The sequence below is a fragment of the Danio aesculapii genome, chromosome 19 (genome assembly GCF_903798145.1).
Source record: "Danio aesculapii chromosome 19, fDanAes4.1, whole genome shotgun sequence".
Classification (NCBI taxonomy): Eukaryota; Metazoa; Chordata; class Actinopteri; order Cypriniformes; family Danionidae; genus Danio; species Danio aesculapii.
The window spans coordinates 33,738,717-33,754,536 of record NC_079453.1 but is presented as its reverse complement, the minus strand read 5'-3'; the positions used below and the strand labels follow the sequence as shown (position 1 = coordinate 33,754,536).

At 33.9% G+C, this 15,820-nt stretch overlaps 2 protein-coding genes across 2 annotated transcripts in view; both read left to right on the top strand.

The window, feature by feature from the left end:
• Positions 1-1,945: 1,945 nt before the first annotated feature.
• Positions 1,946-7,148, top strand: fuca1.1 (alpha-L-fucosidase 1, tandem duplicate 1). Its single transcript, XM_056479642.1, has 8 exons — positions 1,946-2,445; positions 2,520-2,654; positions 2,808-2,945; positions 4,393-4,498; positions 4,581-4,781; positions 4,868-5,058; positions 6,601-6,700; positions 6,785-7,148. The coding sequence occupies exons 1-8, from the start codon at positions 2,093-2,095 to the stop codon at positions 6,914-6,916; spliced, it is 1,356 nt and encodes a 451-aa protein (XP_056335617.1). The 5' UTR covers positions 1,946-2,092; the 3' UTR covers positions 6,917-7,148.
• Positions 7,149-9,179: 2,031 nt separating this feature from the next.
• The window catches only part of fuca1.2 (alpha-L-fucosidase 1, tandem duplicate 2), an 8,803-nt gene continuing 2,162 nt past the window's right edge, over positions 9,180-15,820 (top strand). Inside the window, exons 1-6 of the mRNA XM_056479643.1 lie at positions 9,180-9,715; positions 9,803-9,937; positions 14,990-15,127; positions 15,268-15,373; positions 15,456-15,656; positions 15,740-15,820. The exon at positions 15,740-15,820 is cut by the window's right edge and continues 110 nt beyond it. Of these exons, the coding sequence (XP_056335618.1) occupies positions 9,363-9,715; positions 9,803-9,937; positions 14,990-15,127; positions 15,268-15,373; positions 15,456-15,656; positions 15,740-15,820 (1,014 nt within the window). The 5' untranslated portion in view covers positions 9,180-9,362. The remainder of the gene's footprint in view (positions 9,716-9,802; positions 9,938-14,989; positions 15,128-15,267; positions 15,374-15,455; positions 15,657-15,739) is intronic.

Genomic DNA, 15,820 nt, shown 5'->3' with positions numbered 1-15,820 from the left:
GTCGACTCTCTATCTCTTTAATTTAGGAACTGTCATTTCTCTGTTTAGAAAGAAAGCATTTACTTTGTGCACTGTCAGTGTTCAGTATGAATGGGAACTGAAACTTTTCCCCTTTCACCAGTGTAGTGTAGTGTAAGAGCTTAAGATTGTCCATTGTTTTCTGATATAGCCTATAACTAGGGCCAGACACAATCTGCGGACATTTGTTGCTATTTCTGCTGAAAATTTTGTAAAAAAAATCTGCAGATTTAGGCGGAATGAATTTTGGGAGTATCGTAACTAAAACTTAATATATAAAATAAAAATAAAACGTTTGTAACTTTTATTTAATGTTTGCAATGTAAATCCAATTAGATCCATTTATTTGGTAAACAAAGCAAGTCTCTCATATAATATATCTACTAAAAGACAGAAAATAATACTTCACAAAACGTATTGTAAATAAATCGAATGAACATTTTAATATTACTATTATTATATGGCAATAATATTAGAGAAATTAATTTAAAAACTGAATAAATATAAATGTACACACATTTACACAAGTAAATACAGACTCAATGGTGGGTTAAAAATCCTCAGATTTCTGTGCGTGCAGATTCCATGTGGGAATCTTACATTTACATTAAAAATGTAAAATTAAAAGAAATAAATTCACAAATAAAAAAAAAAAACTAGTTCACAAACTGTGTTACTCCTTTCCCCAGCAAATATTCTAACAAATTTTCACTCTATTTACCTCAGCTCTACTCTGATCGCTGGCAGACTGGTGACTGACTGTACAACAGCAAAGAAATAATAATAAACGTTCCATTTAAATTATTACATTTTAACTTTTTTTGGTCACACTTCATTTTGATGGTCCGTTTGTTACATTGCATCTACATGTCAATTAATTCTCATTAGATTATAAGTAGACTGTTAGGGTGGGGTTAGTGTGAGTTGACATGTACTTGCAAAGTTTCTTATAGTCAGCCAAATGTCTGTTGAAGGAGTTTATGAACAGATATTCAGCAGAGAGTCTACTCAAATGGACCATCAAAATAAAGTGTTAACCCCTTTTTATTTTATTTATTTTTTTACATTTGGCACTAGGGCAATCTGAAAAGTTGCTAAGTTGGCAACACGGGCTGGCAGTTTCTTTGATTGCATGTCTTGCTGTTTTTATTATGTACTTGATACAGCATTACCCTTACAAAAAATAACTGCAGTAAAACTGCAGTATATAGAAGAATAACGGCAATAAAATTAGGTACAATTGCAAAATTGCAATATAATGAAGTACAAACACAGTTCAGATACAGTACAATAAAGGTCAACAGCAGTACAAGTTGCAGTAAACTGCAGTAAAAACAAGTAAATTTGTCTTTACTGCACCTGTGCTGCTGTAGTCTAATATGCCAATGGTGTGGTAAGAACTGTACTGCACTTGTGTTTCAAGGGGTTTGTTCTTCCCTCTTCTGACAAAGGTCCAGTATTTGTTCCATACATTAGCTCATTTGTCTTATTTTTACTGTTATGCCATCATAAATGATCAAAATAACCCATCGAGGTTATTGAGGTCAAAGGCTTTAAGACCTAAAGTAAAACCTACAAGTAAAGTCAACTTTAACTGTATTGTTGTTAAATAGAGAAAACATTTTTACAAATAACTTGGATGTTATTCTTGGATGTTATTCTTTTTTTTAAACTGCAGTAATTTTTTGTAAGGATATGGAAGTCATTTCATGAATAAATAATCCTTTTTTAAAAGTTCCCGACCAAACAACTCTAATGAGCCGATTCTTTTTGTAGCAAATGAAAACCATATTCAGAATTAGAACCATAATGATTTGTTGTTTTTCTTTTATCCTCGGGTTTATTCCCCTGTGTCGAGTTGTTTTGCAGGTGAAGTCATGTGCTGTGGTCACATGAGTGTTGTCATATGATAAACCAGGAAATACAAACAGGTTGCTCTGGTTTTTTGCAACGGCATTATGTTTGGTCCCAGGGTAAATCGACCGACATCCCTTTGTAGTGCAGAAGTCATACTGACAGTCGTGATAGCGAGTCACTTTAGCTGACCGCAGTGAGCGCAATCACGTCTGCAAACATGCAAGTGACTCGGAGTCAGATATCGCTGTTTCTTTGTCTGCTATCATGCGCGTCAGTTATCGGGGCTCGATATACTCCTGACTGGACAAGTCTGGACTCCAGACCTCTACCTGGATGGTACGACGAGGTGAAGTTCGGCATCTTTGTTCACTGGGGGGTGTTTTCGGTGCCCGCTTTCGGTAGCGAGTGGTTCTGGTGGTACTGGAAGGGCGCACAATTACCCGATTACGTCCAATTCATGTTAAAAAACTACCCTCCAGGTTTCAGCTACGCGGATTTTGCGCCTGATTTCCACGCGCAGTTTTTCGACCCTGACGCTTGGGCTGATATCTTCGAGGCTTCCGGAGCGAAGTACGTACTTAAGCGTTTTTCGTTGATTCTTCCTGTATTTGTTTTAGTGGTTATTTCTAACTTCCCCCCCATAGATATGTTGTCCTAACATCGAAACACCACGAAGGCTTTACAAATTGGGACTCTCCAAACTCCTGGAACTGGAATTCTGTTGATGACGGACCTCACAGGGATCTTGTTGGAGATTTGGGCAATGCTATAAGAAAGAAGTAATGTGTGCTGTAATATGACAGTTTTGATATCTAATATATTTTAGGAATGTTCCGTAGATTTATATCTTGTTCAGAATGTTGTGGTTTTTGAAATATGATTAATATTTTATGGAAGTTTTGTTTTATTAAAGTATTTTTGTGTTACGCTAGGGGCTTGCATTATGGACTCTATCACTCTCTCTACGAATGGTTCAATCCCATCTACCTGAGTGACAAACAATCTGGTTTCAAGACCCAGGAGTATGTTGCAAAAAAAGCAATGCCTGAACTCTACGATCTGGTTAACAGGTAAATATAGGTGTCGGTCATATGATGACCGGCTAGAAAAGAAAAAAAAAAGCATTGGTTTATGACACAAGTCTCACAGTTTATGCGAAAAGATCAATCCTTGTCACACCCGTAGCCAGCCTGATGAAAGCGGTGGTACTTTTTTTCTAAAAAAAAAAGACCTTTTTGCAGCTATTCGCCTCTTTTTCTATTTAATTTTGAGATTTAAATACTTAATTTAGGTGACATTTTAATCACTATTTTTTAGCAGTTTTAGCTGGTCAGGTGGTCATCATAACTACACTTTTTGATGTACCAAAAATATTTCCTAAATATTTAGAATAAAAAATGACATATTTATTTTTATATTACACGTTTATTACAACATAATATCATTAGAAAAAAGTTTTAAATTAAAAAAATGTAGCCTATTGTCATTTATTAGGCAAATAACAAACTGGCCAGCACATTCAACTTTCTTCAGTCAGAATTAGGCATAGGACGACAACCGTTTTCAAGGTATACTGCGGTTTGGAAAAGTCAAGGTTTTAAAACTGCCAGAATTTTCTGTAATACCATTTCTAAAGTATGTGTAATGTAATTTTTTTTTCTCTTTTGAAAAACCATGTCTTCAGCAGAAAATATCTCCAAAGATGCCATTTTAAATTGTAAAGAAATCTGTGTTTTTGAAACTAATGAAGACAGAAGTCAGTGATTCGTTTAAATTATTTAGCCTGACACGTTCAAGTGGTGCTCACTGCAGAGCTGAGCTCTAGCAAGGGGGAGCTTGAGCTCCAGCTCCTCCTTCCTTGCACCTCTTCTACGAGTGATGTCACTGGGGGTTGGGGTTAGGGGTGGGGTGGGTGTACGCATTAAAACAGCTTACAGGAGGAGGAGCGAGAGCTTAAACTCTCCCTCGCTGGAGCTCAAATGGCTCTGCAGCGAGCAGTGTCTCGACACGTTTACTGCTCAAAAATATTTTAAATCTTTCACAAAATGAAATATATTATGTTCAAAGGGGAAAAAAGTTTTTGTTTTTACCCAGACATTTAAAAAGAACTTATTTAAGAGTAGTAATCGCAAGACCAAAATACAGTGAAACAATCATATTTTTATCCAAGGTTATCATACCATCAGAATCTTATACCGGCCCATGCCTAGTCAGAATTTGTCCATTTTAATAATAATAATCATAAAAATAATAATAATTTAGAGCTTCATCATTTTTCTAGCCTCTCTTCATTGATAACAACAATTGCCAAAATAGTATTCAAACTGATTTTATTATGGGAAGCTTTTGGTGCTTTTCACACTTTTTTTGTTGCTCATGTTTATGTTCATGAATTCCACTTGGTCTTAATGCCTTTTTCGATGGGTTATTTTCACTATTTATGATGGCATAGCAGTCAAAACGGGACAAATTAGCTCATGTATGGGAAAAACTCTGGACCTCTGGTTTTTGTTTTAGGTACAAGCCAGACTTGATTTGGTCTGACGGCGACTGGGAAGCCCCGGACACTTACTGGAACTCTACAGAATTCCTCGCCTGGCTCTACAATGACAGTCCAGTCAAAGTGAGATCATCACATCATGTCTTTATTATTGTGAAAGACCATGCTTTAAGATCATGAACATGAATTCTTCTGCTCCTTATAGGACATAGTGGTGACCAATGACAGATGGGGGAACGGATGTTACTGCAAACATGGAGGTTACTACAACTGCAAGGACAAGTTCAGTCCTGGAGAGCTGCCCAATCACAAGTGGGAGAAATGCCAATCAGTGGACACAATATCATGGGGGTATCGCAGAAATATGAAGCTGAGTGAGCTGATGGATCTGCCAGCGCTTATAAAAGTGAGATGTGATATGAATGTTCATGCATTATCTAATGAATCAAGTGCATTTTACCCTCTCATACTGTATATATGTGGTGAACGCAGGACCTGGTCTACACTGTGGCTTTAGGTGGGAATTACCTGTTGAATGTGGGGCCCATGGCAGATGGTGTGATCGCTCCTGTGTTTGAGGAACGTCTCAGGGGAATTGGAGCCTGGCTGCAGATCAACGGTGAAGCCATATATGCAACGAGTTCTTGGAGAGTTCAAACTGAGAATGCCACTGTTCCTGTCTGGTGTGTTCACATATCTTTCTATAACTTACGGTCACATACATTCAAGGCTAAAGTTTCTGGTCTCACACTGACATGTCCGTAAATCCATCACATGAAGTCATAAATAATTTTAATAATGAAGTGTCTGTTTATAAAAAATGTTTATCCTATGATCTGCATAAGTGTTTACCTTACTTCCTTTGCCTGATTCAGAAGTCCTAGGCTATATTTACAAAACAGTTTCAACAAACAATGTAAAACGTTTTGTTTTGGCTGTTCATTTACTTGACAATTGTGTTTTTGGGGATCTTTAAATGCAACCTGGTTTCAGAGTGCACATTCTTAAACATAGCCTTATTTTGTCCACATAAACGACAACAATGTAGGTTTATGAAAAGGTGATATCATGGACACTACGTGTTCTACATGTATGCGAGAGTTTTTGACACATCCAAAGTAAGAATGACAGGTTACAGGACTGTATGTGCACAGATGCTTTTTACAAAGAGACATTGTGGTCTGGAATGCATGACACAGCATTTGTTTTTAGCATTTTTTGCATATCATAGATGGGGGGTCTGTTTGACAATATTAATTTGTCATCTGTACATACAATTTTGTACCATTTTTATGTGGAGCCAGATCAGTCTCAGAAATAATACATTTAAAAAATAAAATTCATACATGCACAGAAAAATTCTAATTTACAAAATCCAATTCGTACATATCTTAACACACAATTCATGAATTCACAAGTGAAAATCATAAATATTTTCTCCAAATGAATTGAATTTGTGCATTTGTGAATCGTGTTTTGAATTCACGAATTGGATTTGTATATTTCTGAATTTAAGAATTGGATTTGTGTATTTTTCAATTGTGATTTGAAATTACAAATTGGATTTGCATAGTTTTTAATAGTTTTTTTTATTTACGAATTGGATGTGTATTTTTTTTATCATTTTCGACTACGAATTGGAATTGTGTATTTTTGAATTGTGTTTTAAATTAATTAATTAAATTTTCTATTTTTGAAACAGTTTTTTGAATTTAAGAAATGGATTTGCGTATTTTTAAATCGTGTTTTAAATTTACGAATTGGATTTGCGTATTTTTTTAAAATAATTTTTTAATTTACGAATTGGATGTGTATTTTTAAATAATTTTTGGACTTTGTGAATTGGATTTGTGTATTTTTGAATCGTGTTTTGAATTGATGAATTAAATTTGTGTATTTTTGAATTGTATTGTGAATTTACTAATTGGATTTACGTATTTTTGAATCTCTTTTTTATTTTTATTTATTAATTGGATTTGTGTATTTTTGAATCGTGTTTTGAATTTACGAATTGGATTTGCTTATTTATGAATCGTGTTTTGACTTACAAACTGGATTTTGTAAATGTGAATTGTGTTGTAGATGGGTGAATTTTATTTTGTATGTATTATTTTTGAGACTGATCTGGCTTCATAGTTTAAATGCATCATCATATAAAGAATAACCTTAGTTTAGGTTTTCAGACTCACACAATATTTTAATATAAAATTTTCCTTCAATTTCAGGTATACAGCAAAAAAATCCACTGTGTATGCGATCTTCACTGCCAATCCCATGCAGAACACCTTTCAGCTTTCTGCGCCCAACACCACCGACAGCACAGTGGTAAATATTTATAGATCGTACATTTTCAGAATTATTAATTTTTAATATAACTTGTATGATATTAATGATTTATTCTGTGTTTAGGTGACTTTATTGGGGAGCCCTAAACCTTTGAAATGGGCTCCTCTGCAGTCATCAGGACTGATGGTGGTTCTGCCTGAGCTGCCATTCTCACCCGCTGATGCCTGGACCCTCAAGATGGAAGGGGTGGCATAGCGCTTTTAAAAACATTTTAGATTTTAATGTCATTTGTTTTAAGGCAGATTTGTATAAATAAATTTTTACAATGGATTATATGATTTCATTAATCAGTAAAAATGACAGTCTGAATGACAAATTGTGATTTATTGATTTTTGTGGGGGTTTTCTAGATGCTAATGCCATTTTATGATGCGTCTAAAACTGACAAAATCCTCAAATTGTCAATAAATTTATTCATTCTTTGTAAGATGTGTGGACTGTGTGTCAGTGGTAATTGTTAATTGAATAATATAAATTATTTGCTGACTTTTTAATGAATTTAGATCTAAATTTGAATAATGAATATTGTTTGGGTTTAGTACAAATACATGACTAATGATGACGGTGAAGCTTTACTGTTGACTCTTTAGGAATCATATTTGTGGTATTTGATTATTTATTATGGAATCAGATCAGTCTCAAAAATAATACACTTACAAAATAAAACTCATCCATGCGCAACACAATTCACATTTACAAAATCCAGTTTAAGCAAATCCAATACAGATGTTCAAAACATGATACAAAAATAAACAAATCCAATTTGTAGATTCAAAAAACAATACAAAAAAATCGCAAATTCAATTCGGAAATTCAAAAGTGATTCAAAAAAACGATTTAAAGACACATTCAATTCGTAAATTAAAACAATTAATTTAAAAAATACACAAATCCAATTTGTAAATTGAAAAAAAGATAAAAAAGACGCAAATCTAATTTGTAAATTCAAGAAACGATTCAAAAATTTACAAATCCAATTCATAATTAAAAAAAAAAAAAGATTCAAAAATATGCTAATTTAATTCGAAAAAAAAAAAAAAAATTCAAATCTACGCAAATCCAGTTTGTAAATTCAAAAATACACATATCCAATTCATAAATAATAATAAAAAAGATTTTATAATATGCAAATCTAATTGGTAAATTCAAAAAACAATTCAAAAATATGCAAATCCAATTCGTTAATTTAAAAATACCAAAATCCAATTTGGAAATAAAAAAAAGATTTAAAAATATGCAAATCCAATTCAGAAATTACAAAAAAAATTATCCAAACATATGCAAATTCAATTCATTCATTCAAAAAAAGATTCAAAAATATACAAATCAAATTTGTAAATTCAAAAAACGATTAAAAATACACAAATCCAATTCGTTAATTTAAAAATACCAAAATCCAATTTGGAAATAAAAAAAAAGATTTAAAAATATGCAAATCCAATTCAGAAATTACAAAAAAATTATCCAAACATATGCAAATTCAATTCATTCATTCAAAAAAGATTCAAAAATATACAAATCCAATTTTTAAATTCAAAAAACGATTAAAAATACACAAATCCAATTCGTTAATTTAAAAATACCAAAATCCAATTTGGAAATTAAAAAAAAAGATTTAAAAATTTGCAAATCCAATTCAGAAATTACAAAAAAATGATTTAAACATATGCAAATCCAATTCGTAAATTTAAAAAACGATTTAAAAACACGCAAATCCAATTTGTAAATTCGAAAAACAATTTAAAAAGTATGTAAGTCCAATTCAGAAATAAATAAAAAGAAACTATCCAAAAAACGCAAATCCAATCTTTAAAAAAAATGATCAAAAAATACACAAATCCATTTAGTTAAAAAAAAAATGATTAAAAATATGCAAATCTAATTCGTAAATTCAAAAAATGATACAAACATATGCAAATCCAATTTGTAAATTCAAAACACAAATACACAAATCCAAATCATTTGCCGAAAATATTTATGATTTTCACTTGTGAATTTATGAGTTGTGTTTACAGATATACCAATTGGATAAATGTGAATTGTTCTGTAAATGTGAAACTGATCTGGCTCCATATTTAAGAGCATATTTGTTCATGCCACCATGAACCTAAAAACATGCCAAACACTTTTTGAATTACCCTTTTTCTTGCTTATATAGGCTATTACTTTTGCTATTTTAAAAAATATGTAGGTTAACTTTTTCTCTAAGAAGTAATTTGCAAACATTTTGTTTATAAATGGCCAAGTATGTATCTGGCAGTTCCCTTTTTACAAAAGGAAGCATTTGCAGTGGTAGTGAATGCGGATGTGAACTGAAACCCTTCACCACTGAAGCCTGATTCCGAGACAAATGCTAAATTCACTGGGTTCTCGCTCTCATTCACATTAACCTACCTACATCCCTTTTTTTTGCTGAGTTTTTATTTATTTTTTTATTTTTATGGGGGGCTGGTAAGGTAAGACATGTGGTCACATGTGGGATGACGTTTGATTAACCAGGAAATACAAACTAGCTGCTGGAGTCTGCATTATTTTAAATCATAAAGGTTTGTCAGGATACAGTTCTCTTGGCATTCGTGCTTATGTTACACTTTAGTTTCACAGATTTACTGACCTCAGAGCATTTGAGCTGTGATCAAACATGCAAGTGACTCGGAGTCAGATATCGCTGTTTCTTTGTCTGCTATCATGCGCGTCAGTTATCGGGGCTCGATATACTCCTGACTGGACAAGTCTGGACTCCAGACCTCTACCTGGATGGTACGACGAGGTGAAGTTCGGCATCTTTGTTCACTGGGGGGTGTTTTCGGTGCCCGCTTTCGGCAGCGAGTGGTTCTGGTGGAACTGGAAGGGTGAACACGACTTTAAGTATATCCTGTACATGGTGAAAAACTATCCTCCTGGTTTCAGCTACGCGGATTTTGCGCCTGATTTCCACGCGCAGTTTTTTGACCCTGATGCTTGGGCTGAGATCTTCGAAGCTTCCGGAGCAAAGTGGGCTAACGTTACTGCTTATTTTGACTAGTTATTCTTCATGTGTTTATTTAGGTGTTTGTCAATTTATTTTGGCATTTTTCATAGATATGTGGTCCTTACATCGAAACATCACGAAGGCTTCACAAACTGGGGATCCCCGACTTCCTGGAACTGGAATTCTGTTGATAATGGACCTCACAGAGATCTGGTTGGAGATTTAGGCAATGCGGTAAGAAAAAGGTAATGTGTAGTCGTGGTTAAATTGCAACAAAGGCAACAGTATCTCTTCAAATCGAAAATAAACCTAAACCTGTTTTTCTTTGAGGGGAAACCCGCTACAATTCTTAATAATATAACAGATAAACTAGTGCAAAAGTGAGTCATATGTTACAATTTAAAAAGGCATGTTCAATATTATAGATGTCTTCTTAGTTTCACTGTTTTGGAAATTTAAGAATAATATTAAAGTTATTTAGGTCAATTTAAAGTAATATTTGGTATTGGCATCATCAAACAGAATAAAATGTAACAAACTGTGCTGGAGTTAAATAATCTACAAACAATCATCTTATTAGTCGCGGGTTTTTAAAAAATGTTAAACTTTCAACATTTATTAAAAAATGAGACTATGAATTTTATATCTCACGTTTTATAGAAACAACATCACAGAGAAACCCCTTACTTGAACATACTAATAGTCATTGCAATTTTGCTATGTTATAATATTACAATAATACAGTGCATCCGGAAAGTATTCATAGTGCTTCACTTTTTACACATTTTTTTATGTTACAGCCTTATGCCAAAATGGATTAAATTCATTAATTTCCTCAAACTTCTACACACAATACTCCATAATAACAATGTGAAAAAAGATTTTTTGATTTGTTGAAAATTTAATGAAAAAAAAAAAAAAAAAAACAAAAACTGAAAAATCACATGTACATAAGAATTCACAGCCTTTGCCGTGAAGCTCTAAATTGAGCTTGGGTACATTCTATTTCCACTGATCATTCTTGAGATGTTTAGCAGCTTAATTGGAGTTCACCTGTGGTAAATTTAGTAGATTGGACATGATTTGAAAAGGGATACACCTGTCTATGTAAGGTCCCAGGGTTGACAGTGCATGTCAAAGCACAAACCAAGCATGAAGACAAAGGAATTGTCTGTAGACCTCTGAGACAGGATAGTCTCGAGGCACAAGGCTGCGGAAGGTTACAAAAAAATTTCTGCTTCTCTGAAAGTTCCAATGAGCACAGTGGCCTCCATCATCTGTAAGTGGAAGATGTTTGGAACCACCAGGACTCTTCCTAGAGCTGGCAAGTTATTTAAGCTGAGTGATCGAGGGAGAAGGGCCTTAGTCAGGGAGGTAATCAATTACCCGATGGTCACTCTGTCTGAGCTCCACCGTTCTTCTGTAGAGAGAGGAGAACCTTACAGAAGGACAACCATCTGTGCAGCAATCCACCAATCTGGCATCAAAAAGGCATCAGAAGGACTCTTAGACCATAAGAAACAAAATTCTCTGGTCTGATGAGACTAAAATTGAACTCTTTGGAGTGAATGCCAGGCGTTACATTTGGAGAAAACCAGGCTTCACAACAACTCTGTGAATGTCTTTGAGTGGCCCAGCCAGAGCCCAGACCCAAATCCTGTTGATCTCTGGAGAGATCTGAAAATGGCTGTACACAGTCACTTCCCATCCAACGAAGGAATGGGCAAAAATTTCCAAAGACAGGTGTGCCAAGCTTGTGGCATCATATTCAAAAAGACTTAAGGCTTTAATTGCTGCCAAAGGTGCATCAACAAAGTTTTGAGCAAAGGTTGTGAATAATTATGTACATGTGATTTTTCAGGTTTTTTATTTTGAATAAATTTGCAATAATTTGCAATTATGGGGTAGTGTGTGTAGTATTCTGAGGAAATAAACAAATTTCATCCATTTTGGAATAAGGCTGTAACATAAAAAAAAATCGAAATACTTAAAAAAGCGAATACTTAAATAATTTCTGGATGCACTGTATAATATTGAGTTGTTCAAGTATTTTCTACCAAATAAAGTGGTTTAATAATGAAAATTGAAGAGAACCATTTACACATTTAGAAATATTGTCAGATTTTAATTAATATTAGATGTGTATACAATGAACAATATGTTAATATAATTTTTTGACACAGTTATGTTAAAGTATTTGCAAATTCAATGTGCTGTACTAGTCTTAAAAGAAGCCTTCTACCTCATAAAGGACAACAGTACAAACTTTAATTAGAAAAAAAAAAAACTGTATTTCAAAAATGGAAAAAAAATCTGATAAAAAATAAGGTAAGAAATTGAAACTTCAATTGACCTTATGCATGATTCCTGTGTCATGTCATTCTATGCTTTCTGTATTTTAAGATTTGCATTGTTCACAATCAGTGATATACACTTCCTGATTCCTGATACACTTCCAAAATTTGAATTGGATCACATGCTGGACAAGGAACGCTGCATTGCATTGTCTCTAATCTTTAATGTTTCAAAACCAAGCATAAACTCTTAGGAAATCATTCCTTTCCTGTAGCACCTCCTAAACCTTTGAGTTCTTTCCCTCTATTTATCAGGCAGGCACAAGGATTGCCTGTTTTCAAACCACACCTGTTGAAGTTTTGCTTATTTATTTTGTTTTATGGTTTCTTAAGCATTTTTAATTGTATTTTAAGTCTTGTTTGAGTTTTCAGTCTTCTCTACAGCACTTTAGGTGTATTTAAATTGCCTTTATAAACAAAGTTAGATTGATTAATTGAAAATATGACAGTTCTCAGCTGCTGTCCTATTAAGTTTAAATGTCTTTTCATCCCGTTTTTTACTTGAACAACTAAGTAAATGCTTAGAGACCATTTAAACCATAACATTCTTATTATAAATTAAGTATCAGTTGATATCAGTTGAGTCTGGATCATTTGACCATGAGCTACAGAACACGTGATTTGTAGAGTCACTGGAGAGTTTTACTACAATAGAGTAAAAGTTTATCAACTGCATTTGTTTTTAAGGCATGTGACCGTGAGCATTTCACAGTTTAAAACGTTTGGGCACAAGAAATTGTGGATACGATGAAGACTATATGGTGGTGTTACAATTGCACTGCAAAAAAGAAGCTTTTCCACAAATTTTTTAATGGTTTCTTGACCAAATAGTTAAATTACAAACTGAAAACAAGATTATTTTGCTTGTTTTAATGAAAAACTCACTCATTTTGAATTATTATTTCTGAAAGTTTTTACTTGATTTAAGCATTTTTAGATACTTCGACTATAAACAAGACAAAAACTTTGGGATTGTGATTATGCAATTTATGTACTTAAAAAGACTTTGCAGAATAACATCAAATACAGCGATTCAAACCATCTAGTGAAACTGTGTTTGTATTGCAGTACATATCGCAGAAAAATAAAATATTACAATATCAGATTTTTCCAAAATCATGCAGCCCTAATTTATGCTACAAATTGCTGCATAATTATTATTGCAATAAACAAGCTTATGATATCAGTCAGCAATGTTGTGTAAAATATTAAAATACTGTGTTTTTGTAAAATATTAAAATACTGTCGGAATTGCAAATTCTTATATGCACTCTCAGAAAAAAGGTACACGGTGGTACACGTAATGTTCCTTAAGGAACAGTTTTGTACTTTTGTAGAAGATTGCACCTTATATAGTACAAAAAAGACCTCTTATGATACTGTTCTGTACCTTTTATGGTACAATTTAAATGAAGGTACACAATTGTTCTCATAAAAAAGTTACGTATGTGTTGGACAACTTCTTTATTACAATGTTTATGAAAATAAATATTACTGTATAGGCAAAGTAATTTTTTAAATAATTTCCATATTAAAACATGAATCATCATTTAAAAGCGTATGTTTAAAGAAACATAAACATTAATTATTAAGTTAAAACAAAACAACTGGTAAAACAAAACTAGGCATTGTAAACTAAACATTCATTCATTCATTTTCTTTTCGGCTTAGTCCCTTTATCAATCTGGGGTCGCCACAGCGGAATGAACCGCCAACTTATCCAGCATATGTTTTACGCAGCGGATGCCCTTCTAGCAGCAACCCATCACTGGGAAACCCACACACACTCATTCGCACACATACATACACTATAGACAATTTAGCCTACCCAATTCACCTGTACCGCATGTCTTTGGACTGTGGGGGGAAACCGGAGCACCCGGAGAAAACCCATGCAAACGCAGGGAGAACATGCAAACTCCACACAGAAACGCCAACTGACCCAGCCAAGGCTCGAACCAGCAACCTTCTTGCTGTGAGGCGACAGCACTTCCTACTGCGCCATTGCGTTGCCCCGTAAACTAAACATTTAAGGCATTTTTAATAAACATTTGGTAAGCATTTTCTGAAAAATACAGTTTCATTATTGATATTTTGGTGTTTGCTTTCCACTACACATGTGAGCTGGCGAAAGTCCTGCATATGCGAAGTGTTCATGCAGACATTTTAGTATTGTCAAACTAATCAAACATTGTGCACATCTCGTTACAATACTTTTGCATAATTTTATTTCTATTTTAAAATTAAGTAAATTAAATGAACTTTTAAGTGATTAAAATGCTATTGTGTGAAATTGGAGAAAAATGTTTTATATTGTACATGGGAGAATGTATTTCTGTAACATTTTTGTGAAAAGTGTTGTGACATGTTTATAAAAATACAGATCTTTTGATTTATGTTAAAGTGTTTTTTTTTTTTTTTTTTTTTACCTTTTTATAAATGGAAAAAGTGCATTTACACACACACACACACACACACACACACACACACACACACACACACACACAAAAAAAAAACATTGTTTAAAAATGTATTTGATGTTTTATATTTACTGAAAACCCCTTTTGGATATAGCAAAATGCCTTTTAATAGTTCTTAAAGGAACTCATTTGACACTGTTAAGGTACAAAATGTCACTGTAGTGGTACCTTCATGGATCAGATTTGTACCTTTGAAGTTACAATATCGTATCTGCAGGTTTTAAAAACCAGAGGTACATTTTGGTTTCCCATTGTACAAATCATGTCCTTAAAGGTACAAACTGCAACGGTACAAATTTGTTTCTTTGTCTTAAGGTACAATTCTGTTCCATAAAAAGGTACTGCCCCAGTGACAAGGGTTTGTACCTTCTTTGGTACAACATTGGACCATTTTTTTCTGAAGAGTGCAAAATACAATTTGATTTTCTCATACATGCTAAAAATGTTGTATTTCTTAAATTAGGTCTCTGCACTATGGACTCTATCACTCGCTGTATGAATGGTTCAATCCTATCTACCTGAGTGACAAACAATCTGGTTTCAAGACCCAGGAGTATGTTGCAAAAAAAGCAATGCCTGAACTCTACGATCTGGTTAACAGGTAAATATGAGTCAGTCATGTGATGAAAAAACATTGGTTTATGACACCAATCTCACTGCTCTGATCTTAATGTGTAAAGATTAACCTTTACGGTCATATTGTTTACATTAATAAAACAGCTGATGCTTTTGCTGTTTCAGGTACAAGCCAGACTTGATTTGGTCTGACGGTGACTGGGAAGCCCCGGACACTTACTGGAACTCTACAGAATTCCTCGCCTGGCTCTACAATGACAGTCCAGTCAAAGTGAGATCATCACATCATGTCTTTATTATTGTGAAAGACCATGCTTCAAGATCATGAACATGAATTCTTCTGCTCCTTTTAGGACATAGTGGTGACCAATGACAGATGGGGGAACGGCTGTTACTGCAAACATGGAGGTTACTATAACTGCAAGGACAAATTCAGTCCTGGACAGCTGCCCAATCACAAGTGGGAGAAATGCCAATCAGTGGACACGATATCATGGGGGTATCGCAGAAATATGAAGCTGAGTGAGCTGATGGATCTGCAAGCGCTTATAAAGGTGAGATGTGATGTGAATGTTCATGCATTATCTCAGTCAAGTGCATTTTAACCTCTCATACTGTATATATGTGGTGAACGCAGGACCTGGTCTACACTGTGGCTTTAGGTGGGAATTACCTGTTGAATGTGGGGCCCACGGCAGATGGTGTGATCGCTCCTGTG

What these genes read in the sequence shown, in the direction of transcription:
- fuca1.1 (XM_056479642.1), top strand. Translation starts at nt 2,093, where the DNA reads ATGCAAGTGACTCGGAGTCAGATATCGCTGTTTCTTTGTCTGCTATCA. An exon ending in GGCAATGCTATAAGAAAGAA is followed by an intron (nt 2,655 to 2,807) that starts GTAATGTGTGCT and finishes GTGTTACGCTAG; the next exon opens with GGGCTTGCATTATGGACTCT. An exon ending in ACACCACCGACAGCACAGTG is followed by an intron (nt 6,701 to 6,784) that starts GTAAATATTTAT and finishes TTCTGTGTTTAG; the next exon opens with GTGACTTTATTGGGGAGCCC.